General features: G+C 50.1%; 1 protein-coding gene across 3 annotated transcripts in view; it reads left to right on the top strand.

The window, feature by feature from the left end:
- SMOC2 (SPARC related modular calcium binding 2) overlaps nt 1-21,469 on the top strand; it is a 154,437-nt gene that overhangs the window by 48,782 nt on the left and 84,186 nt on the right. For all 3 annotated transcript variants that reach the window (XM_032407467.1, XM_032407466.1, XM_032407464.1), the window contains exons 3-4: nt 10,740-10,846; nt 11,780-11,879. In XM_032407467.1, coding sequence (XP_032263358.1) covers nt 10,740-10,846; nt 11,780-11,879 — 207 coding nt within the window. The remainder of the gene's footprint in view (nt 1-10,739; nt 10,847-11,779; nt 11,880-21,469) is intronic.

Below are 21,469 nucleotides of genomic sequence, written 5' to 3'. Positions count from 1 at the left end.
AGGCTCTGGGCTCCCCCAGGCGTCGGCCACGACGAGCGTCCTCCTGGACCTGCTCTCAGAGGGATGCCCGAGGTGAAGGACGCAGCTGTTGCCAGAGGGGAAGTGTGGTTTTAATTCAGTTTCAGTAAGTTACTGAGTTTATGAAAATGCAGGGAACAAAGTATTTGATTCATACCTGAAATGGAGGTGCTGCGGTGGGGTGTCCTACCAGAGTCCGGAGACGCCGGGGATCTGATGCTGCAGCCCACCGGGCGCACAGGAAGGCGCTTCTTCCAACTCTGGCCCAAGCAGAAAACAGTGCATTCAAAGTAAAGACCTGTAATTTTTGTTCAACAGAACCCATATGGTTCACAAATTAAATTTTACTTTTGTAGGGAAAAATAGTTTTTAAAATGTTAAAGCACAGATATGAAATATCCTTCTATAGAAAAATTCCATAAAAGTTGAGATAATTCGAATTAGCAGCCTTTGAAATTATTTAATTGAATTATATATCCTTGTGTGTACCATCCACAATAAAAGCTATCTTGGAAGGGTCACATGCAGAGGAAGCTGGATTCCTGGTGTAGCCAGGCTTGCTCTGCCTTTCTTCGTGGGATGGAAGAAAGCAGAACATACCTTTAAAAAAAGATTTTTGTAAATGAAAAATGATTTTTTTCTCCTTAAATATCCATTCCCACTTGTAGAAAACAGTAGAATATAATTTATCAAATCCCATCCACCTGAGTCTCCAGCGTTCTGAACCCTATTTTGTCCTTGTACCTGTTTTCTCGGTGGCCGTTAGGTTTCGGTAAACTATATGCTGTTTCTCATTCCTTCGGAGAAAACTTGAGTGAAAAACCTCAGATACACCTGATGGCGATACAGACACACACGAAAACTTCATTCACTCAAGCAAACAATCGATACTCTTGAGGCAGCTTCATTCTGTGTGATTCTAAAGTTAAATCATCGCTTAGCACCAGCCTGAGATTTTCCAATAGATTCTGAAGTTACTCAGTGCGGGCGCGCCTCAGAGAACGGCGGGCTGGGCTCCCCACCACCGAGCGCAGTGAGTATCCCGATAAAACGAGGCCGATCAATGTTTTGGTATCCCAGTGCACACATGAGTTCTGTCTACACTACCCTGCAGTCTACTAAGTGTGTAAAAGCATTTTGTCTAACTAAACAACATGCATACCTTACTTACAAAGTACTTTATTGCTAAAAAATGACAACCCTTACCTGAGCTTTCAGTAATTTGTAATCACTGAGCACAGATCGCCAAACAAATACAATAATAATGAAAAGGTTTTGAAATATTGCGAGAAGCACGGCAATGTGACTCAGAGACAGGAAGTGAACAAATGCTGTTGGAGACATGGCGCTGGCTGCCTTCCCGATGCTGGTTTGCCACCAGCCTTCGGTTGGCAGAGTATCTGCCTGATAAAGGGAGATGAGGTATGGCTGCATGAGTACATTTGGTAAACTAACGTTCCTTGTTAAGAATGGCTCCCTGGACGCCCCGCATCGGGCTCCCTGCTCAGCAGGAAGCCTGCTTCTCCCTCTCCCACCCCCACCCCCACTTGTGTTCCCTCTCTCGCTGTGTCTCTCTCTGTCAAATAAATAAATAAAATCTTTAAAAAGAAAAAAAGAATGGCTCCCTGGATGAGCGTGAGCGGACTTCACCTGTTACATGACCGCCAGGCTCTCTCCCTGCCTTTGATTGACTTCTAGTTCCTAGGCACTCAGGGGCTCTGTAAGAACCTTCAGTTCACGATGACATCATCTAGACTGTGGATGGCCTCCTCCATGCTCTAAAATGGCCCGTGTGAGACTCTCCAGAACCCCAGATGTTCCCACCACCCGGCTCTCCTCCGACGATCTCTCACATGGGTTTCAGGAACCTGCAGTGACCAGACAGCTTGCACCTCATGAGGCAAAGTGAGACAAGAGGTCTCCTGGGCCCAGAGGGCAGCTCACCCATCATGGGGGCCATGAAAACAGGACACCCAAAGCCCCCAAAACTGCACCCCCTAACACTAGAAATTTGTTTACTGTGTCCTCAACAAAGACTGAGTTAGCCCAGATATCTGGAGATGAAATAATTTTTGAAGAAGCAATATTTAAACCGAAGGACTTCTGCTCATCAGAAACCACCATTCCTGGTTTGTTCTACTTTGCTTTTCAACACAGACCACCCTTGGAGTTCTCACACATTTTACTAAGAAGGATGGTGTGCCCAGACAGTTGTCTGGGGATTAAAATGATTTGTATTTTTCTGGATATGTCTCCTGAGGCAAGGGAAACAAAAGCAAAAATAAACTACTGGGATTTCATCAAAATAAAAAGCTTCTATACAGTGAAGGAAATAATCAATAAAACTCAAAGGCAACCTACTGAATGGGAGAAGATATTTGCAAATGACATATCCAATAAGGGATTAGTATCCAAATATATAAAGAACTTCTGCAACTCAATACCCAAGCCCCCAAATAATCCAATTAAAAATGGACAGAAGATATGAACAGACATTTCTCCAAAAAAGACATCCAGATGGCCAACAGACACATGAACAGATGCTAAACATCAGTGATCATCAGCTAAATACAAATCAAAACCACAATGAGATATCATCTCATGCTGGTCAGAATGGCTAAAATTAACAACACACAAAATGACAGGTGTTGCCAAGGATGTGAAAAAAGGGAAACCCTCCTACACTGTTGGTGGGAATGCAAGCTGGTGCATCCACTCTGGAAAACAGTATGGAGATTCCTCAAAAAGTAAAAATAGAACTACCCTATGATCTAGCAATTGCAGTACTAGGTATTTACCCAAAAAAATACAAAAACACTAATTTGAAGGGATACATGCACCCCGATGTTTATAACAGCAATGTCCACAATAGTCAAATTATGGAAGCAGCCCAAGTGTCCATCGACTGATGAATGGATAAAGAAGTGATATATATTTATATATATTGGAATGGAATATTACTCAGACATAAAAATGAATGAAATCTTGTCATTTGCAATGACATGGATGGATGTAGAGGGTATTATGCTAAGCAAAGTAATTCAGTCAGAGAAAGACAAATACCATATGATCTCACTCATGTGTGGAATTTAAGAAATTAGACAAATGAGCAAAGTAAAAAATGAGAGAGTCAAACCAAGAAGCAGACTCTTAACTCTAGAGAACACACTGCTGGTGACCAGAGGGGAGGTGGGTTGGGGATGGGGGAAATAGCGGATGAGGATTAGGGTGACTTACCCTGATGAGCACTGAGTAATGTGCAGAATTGGTGAATCATTAGATTGTCCACCTGTAACTGCCTGTTAACTATCCTGGAATTTAAAGAAATGATTTGCAGTGGGCCTCAGCATGGAAGCAGCAGGATCATGGCTTCAAAGTGGCATCCAAGAAGAAGCTTCCATGTAAGGACTTCTCTTCCTTTCCGTTCTGTGTCTAGTTTGTGTGTCCTTATTCTAAACACATCAATCTGAGAAAAATTCGGATGCCTTGATTGTAGTTTTGCACCTCAGTTATCTGTGCTGAGACTAGAGAAGTGATTTAAGAATAAATTCAAATATCAGATGCTCTAATCTTCAGAGAAGTTTCTAGAAGCAATCACCCAGGCTGGCATCGCTTGTGGCAATGTGCTGTGGAGGTGGTGGTAACATTTGAGTTAACGTTCCTTTCTCCGCCACGTTCCTTTAGACAACCCCAATGAGCTGTTGTCTTGGAAGGCCATGAGGAAGTGCCAGGTGAAGCCTCTGCATTAGCGCTCATGCTGTGGGCACCTGTGCTGGGTCAGGTAGACCAAGGCCAGAGGACCTCGTCCTCTCTGGGTGGAAACCCGACTCAGAGCTTGGCTGTGCCCGCTGTGGGGTCCACGCTGGATTGCTTCTTGATAACGTCCTTGTTCGCTTCTTTGTGTTTGGACCCAGCCTACTTGCTCTGGCTAATTCTCCTGGGTGGGATTCTCATTCAGCTCACTGAACAAATGTCGTCCCATAAATTTGTGACACAGAAAATGTGTGAAGGGAAGTGGGTAGAACTAAAACTCACCTCACAAAAGCTGGTTCAATTAAATCAAAAGGGTAAAAATAAAAAGAATGTACAGATGCCCATAGATTTCAAAATCATGTTTACTTGGTGCTTTAGCGAACAAGGGTAGCAAATATTAAAGTTACTTTAGAGGGACATTGTTAGCCACATGTTTATTTTAAAATAACTGGGTGGGGCGCCTGGGTGGCTCAGTCGGCTAAGCGTCTGACTCTTTTTTTTTTTTTTTTTTTAAGTTTTATTTATTTATCTGAGAGAGAGAATGGGAGACAGAGAGCATGAGAGGGGGAGGGTCAGAGGGAGAAGCAGACTCCCCGCTGAGCAGGGAGCCCGATGCAGGACTCGATCCCGGGACTCCAGGATCACGACCCGAGCCGAAGGCAGTCGCTTAACCAACTGAGCCACCCAGGCGCCCCTAAGCGTCTGACTCTTGAGCTCAGCTCAGGTCTGGATCTCAGGGTCGTGAGATCGAGCCCTGCGTTGGGTTCTGTGCTGGGTGCGGAGCCTACATAATAAACAAAATAAAATATCAGGGCATTGTGCACCTCTGCTGTGGTGGATTCAGGGCACAGGGTGGGGGCTCTGAAGCCTCCCCTTACAGCCCTCATCTTGTGAGTGACATGAATCTGTGCCACGTGGGGGGTGCCCTGAAAGCGGGCTTCCAGTCCACAATCCAACATTTCCTGCACAAGCACCTTTGGCCTGGGTCCTGGCTCATGGCGGGAGGCGGGCCTCTTCCGAGGATGGGCTCCTTTGCACTGGCTGGCGTCTTTTGCTAGCCGCTTACCAGCCATGTCCTGACGTCCAGCAGGCAACAGCCCCAGCCTGTCCAGGTGCCAACGGGGAGGAAGTGGTTCCTGGGGATGGGAGGAGGTAAAGTGAGCCGGGGTGTGGGTGGGGCCCAGAGACAGGGATCCCGTGGCCGCAGGGCAGATTAGGCTGTGACCCTCCTCTGTCCGCTGTGGGCACAAATACGGCAGATTCGATGACACAGCCAGGTCAAAAGCTTGCTTCCCTGAGTGGGAAGGAGGGAGCACAAGACCGAGTGTCCCCTTACACCACTTCATGTGATACTGATAACCATCTGGATTTTTCCTCTAAATTATTCCTGATGTTGGAATAAGCTAGTGCACAATAGTGTCAATTTGACAAATGGGAAACTGCATATTTTGAGGGCATTTTCATGGTCTGTGGGTGGAGGGTGACAGTCCTATAGGCCTATTCTTTTTTTTTTTAAGATTTTATTTATTTATGTGAGAGAGAGACAATGAGAGAGAGAGAGAGAGAGCACATGAGGGGGGGAGGGTCAGAGGGAGAAGCAGGCTTCCTGCCGAGCAGGGAACTCGATGTGGGACTTGATCCCGGGACCCTGGGATCATGACCTGAGCCAAAGGCAGTCGCTTCACCAACTGAGCCACCCAGGCGCCCTAGGCCTGTCTATTTTGAATATACTAGTTTGAAAACAACCGTTAAAATATTTTAGTCCATAGTTAATTAAGTTGGATAAAAATATTTTATGAATTGGATGTTACGATCTAACTGTTGACCTTGAATAGAAATGCAGTGGTTTACGCTGATAGATTTTTCTTAGAAATCTGTGGAGTTTGTGTTTTCAGAACTTAGCGAACACATTAATACTTTTCTTTTGATCTGAGACCATTGGAGCTGTCTTTCTTTTCAACAAAATTTCTGGCATTGAATAAAAAAACAAAAAACAAAAAAAAGGAAGAAGAAGAACAGTTAAATGCCAGGAGGCATTAGACCTACTTTGAGATTTCTGGAAACAAAGTGATCACGGATATCTGTCGGAAAACAGCCGTCTTGGGGATTCCCAGGACCGAAGAAAGGAGCATAGTTACAAAGTGCTCCTGGTTTCCCTCCCCCTAGTGGGCTGCCAGCGTCTTGGGGTCCTTGTTGTGACCACCTGAGCAAGGCTGCAGTCTCCGTGAGCCACAAGAGCCCCCACCCCCAAGTGGTCCCCTGGTGAGCTCTGGTGAGCACACAGCAAGCACACGGCGGGCACATGCGAGCCCCGGTGGGTCCCCAGTGAGCTACGGCGAGCACATGGCGAGCACACGGTGAGCACACGGCGAGCACACGGTAAGCACATGGCTAGCACACGGCGAGCACACAGCGAGCACGTGGTGAGCCCCTGGCGAGCACACAGCACTTGGGCCAGGACATGCGGTGTCAGCTTGGAGGCAGACTGTGTCCTAACAACAGGGACCGATGAGTGGTTCTTATTCATAATAACTGCTACGTTGGATGAGCTTCAGCGTCTTGTTCTCTCCCTTCGAGAGCCCTGAGTGACACATACATGGTTTTCTCCAGATAAACCACGATCACTAGTGCAGAAGGCCGCACACGTGTCATCCCTGAAATCAGCCAGGCTTTCGAGTGGGGTTTCTGTGTGTCACCCCCCATTGGGTTGGGTGTTGCCATCTCTAAATGTCCTCTATTTTTTCATTAATTTTATTAAAAATGTGGTGTATGCCTAGCAGCAGTAAGTGCCCTGCAGCCTCTGACTCCTGTGTCTGCTCTGCTCTCTCCCTGGTTCTCCGCTGCTCAGAGCCCCGCGCTGCTGGGTTGGGCTCAGGGAGGGGAGGCGCCAGCGCCCGCAGCTGCAGGCTTTCTAGCGCCCTGCCGCCCCCTCCAGTGCGAGAATCACAGACCCGCGTGAGGGCTGCTGAGCCGGGGCACCTGCGAGTTTCTCTCACCGACTGGCCCCGGTCTGCACCAGCCTTCTCGTCTGTAAAACAGGGCGGTGGGATCAGATGAACACCAAGAATTCCTCCTAACGAGCCTTGATTTACGTGTGGAGAGTCAAGAAACCGGCTGGGAAGCTCCCTCGCTTGCCATTTCCTTAGGCTTCTGGTGGCATTATCTTTGGGAAGCCGGAGCAACCTGGGTGTCTCCCGCGGCTTCACCAGGAACTTTGTGAACCCACAGAAAGCGTCGGTCTCAGGGTGTGTTTTGGTTACTATAAATCAATTGTTAGCCTGCTGTTATTTTCTTCATTAAAACAGATATTTCCATAAAAGAAGTCTATGCAGGATATAGGCGTGTGTGTGTGCATGAATATCCCTTTGTGCGTGTACACGTGCGTACGCCTCTGCATGTATATCCCCGTGTGCACGTGTATGTATGTATGTGTGTATCTGTGTACATGTGTGTGCACACATGCGTATCTCCGTGCATGTGTATCCCCATGTGCACATGTGTATGTATGTATGTATGTATGTATCTGTGTGCGTACATGTGTGTGCACACATGCGTATCTCCGTGCATGTGTATCTCCATGTGCACATGTGTATGTATGTATGTATGTGTGTATCTGTGTGCGTACATGTGTGTGCACACCTGCGTATGCCTATGCATGTATATCCCCATGTGCACATGAGTATGTATGTATGTATCTGTGTGCGTACATGTGTGTGCACACATGCATATATCCGTGCATGTGTATCTCATGTACGTGTGCACGTGTGTATGTATGTACATTTGTGCACACGTGTATCTGTGTGCGTGTGCGTGTAGCTGTGCACACGTGTATCTCTGTGCGTGTGTACACGTGTGTATGTGAGCATGTGTACACGTGTATCTCATGTGTACATACGTGTATGTGTGTGCGCACATGCTCATGTATGTATGTGTGCGTGTGTGCATGTAGCTGCGTGCATGTATGTATCTGTGTGTGCGTGCACGCCATGTGCACGTGTGTGTACAGGTATGTGCACATGCCCGTGTATCTGTGCGTGTACATGTGTGCGTAGTGACTCTCCTGTCCGGTCTTTAGGCTGGGTCCTTGTCAGTGCCACCTGCCGCGTCGAAGCTACACCTCTTCCTGCCCACAGCGGGCTTTCTGAGATAGCCATGACATCAGGTGGTGTTCGAGGACTTTTTAATCATATCGGTGTTTGTCTCTTGCTGAAACCCTACACAGATCATGTCTGCCTTAACTCCTTTATGGTGTTCTAGTAAGTCTGATGTTAGAAACGTCCTTCCTTATGGACTAAAGTTGACACAAGAGGTAGTACCATCACTTTCACGTTCAAGCTGCAATCAGAAACACGACAGAACTTTTTGGAATTATACGTGAAAAAAAAAATCTTCCCTCTGCTTTAGCAATACCTACATTCTCAGAGTGTTAATTCATCAGCAGAACCGGGAGAATCTCAGCACAGTGTCGGCCTGTCTGTCCTTGGAAGGTTGCACTCAGACTTGGTTAAAGGAGAGTTGGTGACGGTTTTGCAGGGGTCTGTTTCGATGCGTGGATGCTCATGGTTATCAATTACCGTACAGATGGTTGTCATCAGTCGTTTTCCGTATAAATGTTGTAAAACCTGTCTGAATACTTTACTATATTCTTGCAAGAGTTTGCAGTGTATCTAATTTTTTTCCTGTATGACTTGGCAAGCCCAATTATGGACTAAAGGTTTTCCTATTATAATTTGTTTCTGTCTCTCTGCATTTAAACTGATAATAGTCATTTAAAAAGGAAACTCTGTTCCTTTCCCCTCTAGCCCTGGAGTGCTATGGTCAAGGGATGGTTCTGGCGGACGTATGGCCCTGCTGTCCTCCCTGCCTGGAGGAGGAGGGTGGATGGGTCACCTTGCCCATTCTGCTGGCCTTTTATCACAGCACAGCCACCTATATTAGGGAGGGAAAGAACGTTCTATTTATGCGAAGAGATTTGTAGCACAGAATCCTTAATTTTTCTCATAGTCTGGCCTTCAAAATTATGGGTGGATAAAATATTACAACCTTTGAAACACAGTGTCTGCCTTCACTGGATGCCAATACACATAAAAGGCATGTCACGCATAGGACCAGCATTTCTGTGGCCACCGCCCCAGGAGAGTGTGTCTCCTTTGTCTGGTAGCCTCTGCTCGTCCAGCTCCCCCGTTCGGAGGCAAACTGAGAATTTAATCTTCCATCAAAGATGAGAGCTGCCTGTTTGAGGACTAGCTGATCAGAAGTAAGTAGAGAGTCTTTGAAGGAAGGCATCCAAGCCAGGAACAAGGTCCACGAGTTGTCTGGAAAATTTATGCTATTTTGGCATGTTCCATGATAGCTCAAATATTAGAAATGATTTGTAATTCCATCTGTACCCTGGTGGAGACCTCGCAAGCTGGAAGTCATATCACTTTTCCTTTTAGACAGTCAAACCACAGGTTCTACTAAAAAAACGACAGAAGTCCAGCAAAGCAGTGATTTGTCCTCAGCTAAAACACAGAGTGCACTAAAACCACATGTTGCCAAGTGCTGGCTGGCCAGGCCAAACTGTAGATGAGGGCCTGAGCACCGCGCCTGTGTGAAAGGCTGTTCTCTGCAGTGTGTGGAGCAGCCTGCAAGCCAGGGTCCCACCGAAGCCCAGGACGAGTCTGTTCAGAGGCAGAGTCTATATTCAGCACGCGGAGGCCGCTGGAGCTGTGGCCGCGGCCCAGGGCCCTGGAGCGGGTGCCCAGATAGCATGCGGTCCGACCCAGCAGTTTCAACTACCAGGCAATCAAAAGTCACCATCTAAAGATCTTGGCCAGTGGACACGTTTGAAGAAGTTATCTCTCGGAGTCCAGAGGGCCTTTAAGATCTCGACAACTTGTTATTTAAATCTGGAAACACTTTAGAAAAACTGGGATAGCCATTCTTTTCAAGTCTGAAGGCTCCGATGAGAGACCTCGAATGGCGGCCGAGGAAGGGAACGTGAGCTTGTGGAGGCGTCCTGGGGCGCGCGGCCGTGCACGGTGCACGTGGGTGCGCTCTGCTACACCCTCCGTGCTGGGGGGCTGGGGGCTCACACCTCCGCGCGTCACTGGACGGCGGGCGCTCACAGCAGGAATTACGACACCTTCTGGTCCCAGAGGTTGCACGCAGGCTGCTGCAGGCTGTGGGGATGAAGAGGGGACTCACTCCGAGGCCAGCGCGTCCCTCGCACACACGCGTCTCCGTGTTTGGTTTGAGGGTCTGTCTCCAAACCTCCGGTGTCCAGAGAGAGAGTAGACACACTCCAGTGTGTTTAGACTCCCCCTTTTTTGTGAACTTATTGGGACCCAGGTGATCACTCCTTGAGGAGCAGGAGGAACGTGGCACTTTTTATTGAATTATGTTATAGTGATGTTAACCCAAAAGCCTGAAAATATGGGACAGAGTGGAGGGAGGGCTAAGGATGTTTGACTTTTTATCTGACTTACTGTCAGATTTTCCACTTGCAGTTTTGGGGGGACAGGACCTCAGTATGGCTTTGAGACCCTGGGGCAGCGTGACAGACAGGAGGGTCACTGTCCTTTCCTGGCCCAGGCGGGCTTCAGACCTTGCGGCTGAGGGCCAGGGCGTTGGGTCTGGTCTTAGCAGGGCTTCTAGCCCTGGCGCACAGTGTGTCCTGGAGCTGGTGAGCTCACACACCTCCTCGGACCCACAGACGCCTGTCTGTGGCTGGCCAGACCACAGGGGGACGTCTTCACCTTCGGGCAGCAAAGTCCACCCTGTACGGGATAAGCAGGGCGGCCGTCTCTGAGCCTCAGTGTCTGCTCTTTAAGAGCAGAGAGCACCCCGCCCTTCTTACCGTGCAGGCCTGTGGTCCTTCCTCGGGGGACCCTCTGCCCTGCCCCCCCACCGGCCGCGGTGACTCACGCATCTGCATCTCCCAGTTCTGTGACACCTCTGCCCTTCTGCTCGGCTCCTTCCTGCAGATGTGTCCAGGTGTGTGGCCGAGAGGAAGTACACCCAGGAGCAGGCCCGCAAGGAGTTGCAGCAGGTGTTCATCCCGGAATGCAACGATGACGGCACCTACAGCCAGGTGACCAGCTCGCCCTGCAGCTTCTGCACCTGAGCAGCGGGGCGGGGGCTGCGGGAAGGAGGGCCCGGGGCTCCAGGGGGACAACTCGCTGCCCATGTTGGAAGTGAGTGAATGACAGGGCTGACTTTGACGGACAGTTGTGCGAGCCCATTCACTTACGCCTTTCCAGGCGCAGGTTCTCTGTTGGGGCCACGCTGTCCACCTGTGTCACTCACTGTGTCCTGGTCTGGCACGGCTCCCTCCGTGAGGCGGGTCAGCCCCTGTGCCCCCAGCTCATCTCTGAGGATCCAGTCTCAGTTTAATTCTGAGGGTGGAGCCCGTGCTGGACGGATGCCGGGGACACCCTGGGGGCGGAGGGATGCCTGAGAGACCCTGGGGTGGGGCGGGGTGGGAGGGATGCCGGGGACACCCCTGGGGGGGTGGGAGGGATGCCGGAGAGACCCCAGGGGGTGGGAGGGATGCTGGGGAGACCCCTGGGGGGGTAGGAGGGATGCCAGGGACCCCCTGGGGGCAGAGGGATGCCTGAGAGACCTGGGGGGGTGGGAGGGATGCCTGAGAGACCCGGGGGGGTGGGCGGGATGCCGGGGAGACCCTGGGGTGGGGGCAGAGCAGGAGGGACGCCAGGGACGGGGGCGGGGAGGGATGCCGCCCCCCTCCGCACGTCTGCCGCGGTGCAGCGGGGAGCGGCCGAGCGTGCCCCCGACGCCCTGGGGCCCAGCTGCCCGGCGGCGGCACGAGGCGCGGCTGCAGCTCGAGGGCGGGCGTCCCGCACAGCCGAGCAGCCCGCGCCCTGGCACGCAGCCGCACTCGGGCCGCGGTCGCGGGGCGCGCTCGCTACTTCCGGGCGCGGGGCCGGGGGTCCTCGCGGACGTGCGTGCGCGGCGGGGGAAGCGCGTCCGGGCGGCGCTGACCCCCCCCCCCGTCCCGCCGCAGGTGCAGTGCCACAGCTACACCGGATACTGCTGGTGCGTCACGCCCAACGGGAGGCCCGTCAGCGGCACGGCCGTGGCCCGCAAGACGCCGCGGTGCCCGGGTAGGTCCGCGGGGAGCCCCGCGCGTCGGCCGCTCACCCGCCCGCGTCTGCGCGCAGGGCCCGGGGAACCCGTAGGCGGCCGCGAGGACTCCGGGAGCCGGGGTCCGTGTCGGGACGAGGCCCCAGGCCTGGCGGACACTGTTCCTGAGACGGGGGTCTGGGCGAGCTCTGATAGGCTTTGGTTCCCGGCTCTGGGGTTTGGGAATGACCCCGAGGGCTGCAGGCAGCAGGGGAACGACCACATGTTTTCTTTGGCAAAAAAAAAAAAGAAAGAAAAAGAAAAGTTCTGGTTTTACATGTATATGTTTGCAAAGAAAAAGAGGGTCATTCTGTGTGAGTCCATTTCCAGATGGTTGGTTTGTGTTGTTCCTCATAGAGGGCCCGAGGCACGGAGGCGTTGACACTGCCAGGATATAACCTACGGAATAGTCTGTTTGCCTTTAATATTTTACCAAAAATGATGTAAATGATTCTGGCCATCTTTCCCGGAGAAAGTTTTACAGCTTGAGTTGGGATTAATTGGCCGGGGCTGGGGGATTATCGGACTGTCTCTGAAGGGAGTCCTGAGCTTTGCCTCAAGGCTCCTGGACTAGACGAGTTAACTGTCGAAGCAGCCACGGTGATAATAGAGCGCAGAGCATGTTCCTGATTTTTCATGTAAAATATTGAAACATTTGCATTTAGGATTTACTTTTAGACTTATTTTTTTTAAAGGTCAGACATCTTATAATTAGGAATTCTGTTCATGACTCAGACGTTTACACCAGGAGCCAAGGCACAGGCCAGAACTCATAACTGTTTCAGCATGATGACATCTGTAATTAACAGTAACATGAAACCTAATATTTCCAGTGACTGGTCATCACTTAAAAGCCACGGGGTGTGCATCATGTGAAATTAAAATATATTTATTTAAAAAAAAAACTTTGGTAATTCAAGAGCTAAAAATTGCTGACAAATATTTTTAGTGAGCTAACATTTGCACCTAATAATTCTTTTATGAACTCATTGAGTAAATGAAAGAAAGAGGAAAATGAACACACGCCCTCTCTGTGTGTCCCTCACTCTGGGAGATACTGTCATATACGCATTTTATTTTGGGCATGCGGCACCACTAGGCACCCAGCCTTATTTTACGAAGGAGAAAGCCGGGGGGGTGCCCGTTTCTGTGATTTTAGCAATACTGTTAGAAAATTAAGTAGTGTCTGAAAGATCTTCTTTGGAAAGCCATGTACAAAATTGGCTGCATTTCTTACATTCTCCAAATAGTACTTTGTTTTGGGAATCAAACCACTGTACTGTCCACTTACACATTATTTTTTCAACCAGGTACCAGAAATTATAATTATGGAAATTATAATTTGACTATATAGAAATGCTGCAGTCCGTGTGGACTTTTTGGTCCCACGTGATGGATTATGGAAAACAGTGTGCTTAAAATTAAGTCTGGTATTTCTTGTGTGGGGACTGTGGGCAGGGCTCAGTGGGTCAGGTCAGACTTGCGGTGAAGGCTGGGGGCTCTGCTCTCAGACTCGCTGTCTGCAAGTGAGCGTCTCTTTTCAGTCCTGGGCGGCAGTTCGGGGCTGGGTCACCTCACAGCTGCTCATACTAGACACGCTCTGTAACTGCCAGCGCACTGTGGAAATGGTCTCCCAACCCCCCGCTGCATCATGCTTTTATTCTGCAGGAATGTGGGTGTGGGAGAGCAGGTGCCTGTGCTCAGAAACTCTGCAGAGTTTGGGGAATTGTTGAGAATGTCTGAGGCCGGGGAGAGTTTCGGGACGAGTACGCTCACACACGCGTGCACAATGCACACACAAACTCAGAGTGCTCAGTCACACACACACCCCCACACAGTCTCTCACACACACAAACATGCAAGAACACTTTATGCCAAACTTTTGCATAATGCACTTTAACTTCTTCCCAGATGTTGTCAGAGCCTCAGAAATAACGCAGCAAAGCAGGGCGATAGGGCATGACTCTGCCTGGGGTCGTGCTGCTGACATCACCGCGGATGACCACGTTTTTCATCTGCAAACAGCCCGGCGCTTGTTCTCTAGGTACATCCTCGTCTCTTCACTGGTGCATGAGCGGGTGCGTCCTCTGGCTAGTGCACACTACCCACTCGCTGTAAACGATGGCAGTGGTTTTCATCCGTTTTATTAAAATCAGGTAAGCCTCAGGGTTCAACAATTATCTTTTGCCCTGGAGTTCACACCAAGCTTACCCTATAAATACACGCTATAAAAATGTGACAAGAGATTTAAAATGTGGCTATAAACAATAGCTATCACTTAGAACATGCACGTGTGTGTTTATTATGAACATGTGCAAACACACGGTGAGGCAAGCCGTGGGGAGGAAAGCAGACATCCATGTGTTAGCGAGGTGTCCGATCTCCTGCCCCCAAATACTCCACCTTCTTGCTTCTCCCAGAAGGCCCTTCAAAAGGGGGAGTATTCCTTTATTCCATAATTATGTATTCTTAAGCCATTAATACAAAATAACCAAATTCCTACTAAATTGATAAGGAGAATTAGATGAGATACTCTAGCAGAAAAATGGTCAAAACTCCTGAACAGACAGAGTTTTATAAAGGAGGAAACCCTAACGACCCGTGAACACAGGAGAAAGTGGGTAGGCTCATTAGTACCAGGGAAGTGCAAATGAACTTTGCAGTGAGATTCCCCTCCACACACCCCCCACCCTGATTGGCAGCAACGAAAAAGTGATGTGTGGTGTGCTGGTGAGGACACGGATGCGCAGACCCTCCCCCGCTGGGGGCGCCGCGGGTGCAGAATCTGCTTGCCCCCCACGCGTGGGTGACAGGGTGCGCCGTGGCTCCGGAGACATGCACTCATGTTTGCAGCAGGAGACACGCACGGAACGTCCAGAGCCACGTTTGTGCTGACAACCGGATCTGGGGAACGGTTGGATGCCACGGTACCCGAATGCATGGACCACGTGGTTTGCTCGGTCTGTGAGGACCCACGGCTCCGGCGGGGTCCTGAGCAGAAGCACCACAGCACAGAACACAACACACGAGTCCATTTAAAATTCAAAACCAGACAAAGCTCAACTCCCGCACTTAGAGAAACATCTTTGGGTAGAGAGCCACGAAGACAGTGAGGAAGGGGTTATGGTAGGATCAGGTCAGCGGTTGCAGGTGGGAAGGGAGGATTTTGACTGGAGAGGGGGTGGGGCACGGCGACTCCCCCCCTGGAAGCTTCTTCTCTGGGTCTTTGACAATAGTTTATCAGGCTGTGCGTGCATGTCTATGGGTAGGAGTGCAGAAGTCCACAGATTTAAAGAGATTTAAAGAGTTAAAAATGCAGATGTCCCTGGAGGAAGTAGCACACTGACTTGAATCCTTCCCAAAGTTATGCATCAACCCGAGGGTATGGATGGAGGGAAAGGGGTGGGGAAGAAAGGATGCACCATGGCTGCATGGGGGGGGACGGGGTGGAAGAGGCCTAGGTGAGGATTTGGGGGCGACCGGCATTCCCGTCTGCCGTCCGCCATGTTCTGGAGGAGTGGGGGTGGTGGCTTGCTGTCCCCTGTCAGTGTCACCACTCTGCCCGCGCGCGAGGGGACCCGCCAGGCGTCGGGAGTCACAGCAGCTCGGATAGGAAGTGCTATTACTTTCCAGTTTACAGGTGGGGACTCTGCCCAAGGCCTCCGTGCTTGTAAGCAACAGAGCTAAGACTTAAAACTCTCTCTTTTTGTCTCCATAGCCCACATTTTCTGCCAAATCCAATAATGTAAATTCATGGGCCGTGAACTCCTTACTTAGAATGTATAGCTCCGGGTGTGAGATCCACGAGCACATGGAGGTTTTGTCCGGCCCCTGCAAGGTACTTAGAGGACAGGAAGCTACGTGCTGCTCCCCACCCAGCACATCAGCTCCTCGGTGCTGCTGAAAACCCACCACTGGCTTTAATCCACACGAATCAAGGACTGTCCCTTGGGCTGAGTGCTCTGCTCAGATTTTCACAGCTAGTGAGTCATCAGCCTTGTCTTTCCAGCCATGGCCACGGAGTGAGTGGTGCTCAGGCGGGGAGAGGCAGAGGCTTCCGTGGAGGGGCAAGTTTGGGGGTGGCAGATCCTGCCCTCCCGAGACCCCTGTTGACACACACTTTCCAGCGACTGAATGGCCTAACATGGTGATCCCTTAACGAGTCATGAGATTCTGCTTTAGTAAATCATAGTGTATGTGGCCCGTTCACTAGAAACTCACGGAGAGCATCCAACGTTACCTTCCTCCCAAGGAATCCACTCGTCTTTCCTTCTGATTAATCTATTGAGCATCTGCCAGGCAAGGCGCCCTTGGTCTGTTGAGGGCCCTGCAGACATACATGTCATGGGCTGGGAGAGGTTGGCTTGCTGCCTGAGGATGTGAACAGGTGAGGACAGTTCTGAAAAAGAGGGACACGTTGGCCTGGCATAACAATGGGGCAGAACTATCTTGTTCCCACATTTATTCTTGAGAGTGTGGCTCCTTGCTTCCCTCCTTGCTGTGCTTGCTCCTGAGGCAAGCACGGAAGGTGAGCGTGGAGGATGGTAGGAGCTTTCTCCCTTCTGGGGGAAGGCGCTTATGTCCATGGCAAACAGCACATTGCCTTGAGAAATATTTAGGACCAAGAAGCTGCTCTTTGACCTGCCTCCAAAGGCACTCCAGGCTTTGCCCTGCCTCAAAGCAGGTGTTTCTTGCTCATGGCTTGGAGATTTATATGCTCACCAAGCCCTGTTGATTTAGACCCCTGGGTCTGCAGATGGCTTTCTGCTCAGGGTCTTCTCTTGCATGGGAGATCTCTCGGGGGATGAAGGAAATGATAGGGAGCCCGCCGAGCATTTCCCCATCCCCGGTGCTGGTAAGGGGCCAGGTCAACATGCCTCTGTCTGTGCACCACTGATTTATATTTATTCTATAAGGATTTTTTTCTTTTTCTTTTCTTCTTCTAAAGATTTGAAGACTAACATTGCTGGGGGTGGAGTAGAACTCAGAAACAAAGGACTTTTCTCCAAGGGAGGATTTTTGTAGCTCGCCTATTCGCTATTATTTGGAAATAGCTTTAGGGTTTTTAATCTCATCTCCCTTCTGTAACTATGCACCGTGGCCAAGAGCTTATTCTTGGCATGAGTACAAAGCAGTTTGAGACATTGTAAGCTGAACCTACATGCAAGAATTCTTCGTATTACAATATCCCCAGAATCTTTGTATGTAGCTCAGCTTGAGGTATGTGTTTGAAGTCAGCTACAGACGTGGGGATACAGAGCAGAGGAGGGGAGAAGTCCTGCGTCCATGACTGAGGCCCGCCTGAGAGCTGCCCCCCCACCCCCTTCTTAAACCAGGGCCGGTTATGGGGAGAGTTGTCCCGAGCAGGACGGAGATCCTGCTCAACCTGACAGCTCCACTCCCCGCGTTCCAGCGCCTTCTCGTGGTGCGGGACAGAAAGCCAGCTCTCCGGCCCTGCTCGTTTCCTGGCAAGCTTTATAACGTCAAGTGTTCTCTCTCCTTCGGTGTCCATTACTGGAGGTGTTGCATTTCTGTGGACAGGAATGAGCAGGTTAGCAGTCCTTTCCTGGGGCTGATTGCTTATCTGAGCAACTTCTCGGTTGGGTTTGGGAAGGTCCAGCATGAATGACGGAGGACTTGGGGTTAGATTGGACCGCCTCTCAGTACATCGTCTATGTGAGTTTAACTGTGATCCTCGAACTTGCCCACGATGCCTGCAGTTCTGGCCTCTCCCGGAAACGGGGGCGCTTCACGTTTGTATGAATATCCTAATCATTTCTGAAAATGTTCACTTGATAGAAGCTAACTATTTTTTTCATTTTTCACTAATGAATTTCCCTGGTGCTAAGTGAAGGAACCTGTGCAGCTGAGGAATTTGAAAGAAACACCCAGAACAACTGAATTTCCAAGTATCGAAATCAACAACACGGCCGCACCTGGCTTCTAAAGTCTCTGGAGCATTTCTTTGTACAAATTATTGAAATGCAAATTCAGAGTTGCTGTGTGTGAACTGCAGGGTTACCAATCAGAAGGAGTCCTTTTTTCCCTCAAATTGGCTTTCATTTAGGCTTAACAATTCTCTTCCTGAAAAGTGATAGTAAAGTAAAATATTTCAGTGCATACTGGCAAGGGAATAAAAACAGACAGCTTTAGCGAGAGTAGAAGGTGCACGCGGACGGAGCCTGTGGGCCGTGGGGGTGAGAACCAGCGTGGGTTACTGTGGCTGCGGGGCTGCAGTGTAGACGTCACTCGCCGAGATTTGCTCTCGAGAAAAAATACAAATCATCAGGGACGACTGTGACAATTTTTGAAGTACTGAGGAAATTCATTTTACATCCCTAATGAGATAAAATAAGAATTTGGTATAGCCAACACGGGGTATGTAAAATTTCGGATAAAATTTCCAGACGGTGGATGCACGTGCAATCACACACACACGCACACGCACACGAGAGTGGGGGGGGGGAGGAGGGGCAGAGGCAGAGGGAGAGAGAGAATCCCAAGCAGGCTCCATGCCCAGCAACATGACTTGAGCCCAAATCAAGAGTCAGATGCTTAACTGAGCCACCCAGGCTCCCCTCTCTGTGAATCTTTTAAAGCCAGGATTCCTCAGACACTTAACAGAAATCTCACGCTCAGTCTTTCTGCCCTCACTCTCCACCACTGGGCCCGTTTGCTGCTGGGAGGGTCAGCAGACCTGAGATCAGAGGGGCCACTGGAGCTGGCAGAGGTTGGGTCAGCCTTCACAGGTCACGCTCGGGCATCCTGACTCTGAGTCAGGGTCTTCCATACATGGGCACCATGCTAGATTCTGCGGAGGCCAAGATGATAGGAAAGTCCCCATGTGGGGAGGTATGTCCTCGTAAACAGAGGATGTGCACAGAATAAGGGGGACGAGTAGCTTGCAGAGCACACTTATGGAGTATTCTCTTGGACATGCCATGCCCCACCGCACTGCTGGCCTCGCTCTTGACTCACGCTGCTATCCCCTCCCAAGGGCCTATTCTCCCCTCCATCTTCTTCAGGGGCCTGCCTGTCTGCTCAGCTCCCCCAAGGGCTAACGGTGCAGACTTAGATCCTGGCTCTGCCACTTGCTGGCTAGGTGACCTGGGGCCAGTTAGTCACCTGCCCAGATCTCAGTCTCCTCATCTGTATAATGGGCATAATGATGGTACCTACTTTATAGGGTTGTTGTCAGCAGTAAATGACTTAATGGATGTGAAGTACTTAGAACAATGCCCAACACGCAGTAAGAACTGTATGGATAGCTGTGTGCACGACTGTAGTGTACATCGTTTCAGTAATTTCCATCTCACACTTATCTCCGCAAAGTAGATGAAACTTTTTAGTGCTTTATCTCTTGCATTGTTTGTCGGCCACACACAGTGAGCGTGTGTTGAATGAATGAATGAACGTGGTCACGGAGAGAGGGTGACCTCACCCGGGCTCCCTGGTGCCCTGCCTGACCGCTTACTGTGAGTGGACACAGCATTGGTGTGTGTCATGCGCAGACCCTGTCACCGCCTCTGCATGTAAAATGCTCCTGTGTGAAGACAGCGGCCACAGGTGGAATAGACCACGGACGGGTGACGGAGCGCCTGAGGTGTTTCGGGTGAGCGTTCATTGTGTGCCTCTCACCTGTTGGTGTCTCTGCCGTTTCCTTCAACCAGTGAGCAGATACTCCTGACACTGCCCATTTTGCAGATGAGGGAATGGAGGTTGGGGCAGGTGAAGCCGCCTGGCATGTAGTGAATTTGTTCTCTGGCCCAGGTTCTGCCCTTCTCCCTGCCCCGCTAGGCCTTGTGGTGTTTGCGGGATCGTTCATGGCACTGCAGGCCGTTCTGACCAGGGAATGAGGGGCAGACACAACCAGCCAGGGCCTGAGAAAAGCCCTCTGGCTTGTCCCGCGGCGGGAGGAAAGGCCTGGAGGGGGCGGTGAGCATGCTTTCAGAGAGCACAGCACCAACTGGGTCACTCAGAGTTCCAGCAAAGAGATGCGTGTCCAGAAGATGCAGGGGGAACAGAGCCCCGTTCCTTGTATTCCTTTTCTCTGTCTATTTTCCCCCCATTCTGTGTCTCTTTTTTTTCTGAAGCAAAGCCATGCGGTGTAGTAAATCTGCATTTGAATGTGCGATTTCCAGAAATGGATGAATCACTGTGGCTTGTTTAACTGGGCCCCGAAGGAGCCATCCATTCTGCATGTTGGACCTGTGCTCGCCTGCAGTGGGCGACGTCATTAACCCTCTCCCTTCTGCCCCGGCCACACACACCTTCATTGGTTCTAAAGCTGGGGAAGGAGCTTGCCGAGACCACCAACGCTCAGCAAGACATGGCACCCTCCGGCGGGGCTGTTCCGGCAACAAGTTGAGATGCCTGAGTGTAGCTGGATTTGAACCAGGTGCTCGGAACTACAGCTCACGTGATTTCCCCATGAAGCGCAGGTGTTGATCCCCCCACATTGTGTTTTTGTGGTTTCCTTCACTGGTAACGCATACCCTAATTGCTAAAAAAGCCACCTCTTAAAATAGCATTTAAAAGGGTTGAGATCTCACCAATGGAGGGAATTCAACTGTGTCCTTTGAGAGATGACTCTGAGGAGCGGTGTTTCTGTCCATGAGCAGGGATCAGGTCTCGAAGGTGCACCCGACCAGCCCGTGGCTTACAAAGCTGTTCACCGTCTCCCAGGTCCCCCCTTTTGAAGCCCTTTTCCACACCTACATCCTAGAATCTCACCTGTCCCAAATTCTTGGGAATTCTTCAGCAAATCCTTCAGAAAACTGTAAGGAAAGAGTAAGAGCTGCTTTCTGGTTTGGGGTTCATGGATTCTAGTTGGCATAGCAGTTTTGCTGTGTGGAGAGTGATGTTCAGCTTTCTTCTACATTCCTGGGGACAGGACATTGCAGGGAAGGAGGTGAGGTTTGAGGGAGGCTTTTTGTCCAGAGGAAGATGAAATAAAGAGCACATCTGGATCTTCTTTAAATTCTGTTGCAAAATACTTGAATCATGGAGCAGCTTACCAAGGACACTTGACTCTGCTTTAAAATCACTTCGTACTATTAAGAACAAGATGGAATTATTTTTGTGTGGACTGGTTTGAGTAAATACCAAGTGAATTTCAGGGGCTGGTGAGAGAGCTCAGTGGTGGTGGTTCTGGGAGAAAGCGTGCCCCAGGGTGCAGGGAGACACTGTCCAAATGCCCCCAGGGCCTTGGCCTCAGCCTGCGAATCCACAGCTTGTGGTCCTCAAACCTTTGATTACAAAATACTGCTTTAATTCAGTGGAGAGGCTCTCTCATGTGGGGCATCGAACGACTATGTGGGATATTTACATTTAGCTCAGAATATTAAAACCTGAATAGTCACATTCAGAAATATTACTGAAATATTATCATTTCCAGTCCAAAGTAGAAAACATTTTTTGACTCATTGCAGAAACACATGATAACAGTAAGCTGACGACTAAGGACAGTTAAGCTCTTTAAGAAATCTGGATTTGTGGAGAGAGGCTCGAAGGGAAAAGCAAGCAAAGTAGGGCCCCAAAAGCTTTAAGAGAAGGCCACACACTGGGGCCC

The sequence above is a fragment of the Phoca vitulina genome, unplaced genomic scaffold (assembly GCF_004348235.1).
Source record: "Phoca vitulina isolate PV1807 unplaced genomic scaffold, GSC_HSeal_1.0 scaffold9, whole genome shotgun sequence".
In the NCBI taxonomy this organism is placed as follows: domain Eukaryota; kingdom Metazoa; phylum Chordata; class Mammalia; order Carnivora; family Phocidae; genus Phoca; species Phoca vitulina.
The sequence above is the reverse complement of the archived record's forward strand: the minus strand, read 5'-3'. Positions and strand labels throughout refer to the sequence as shown.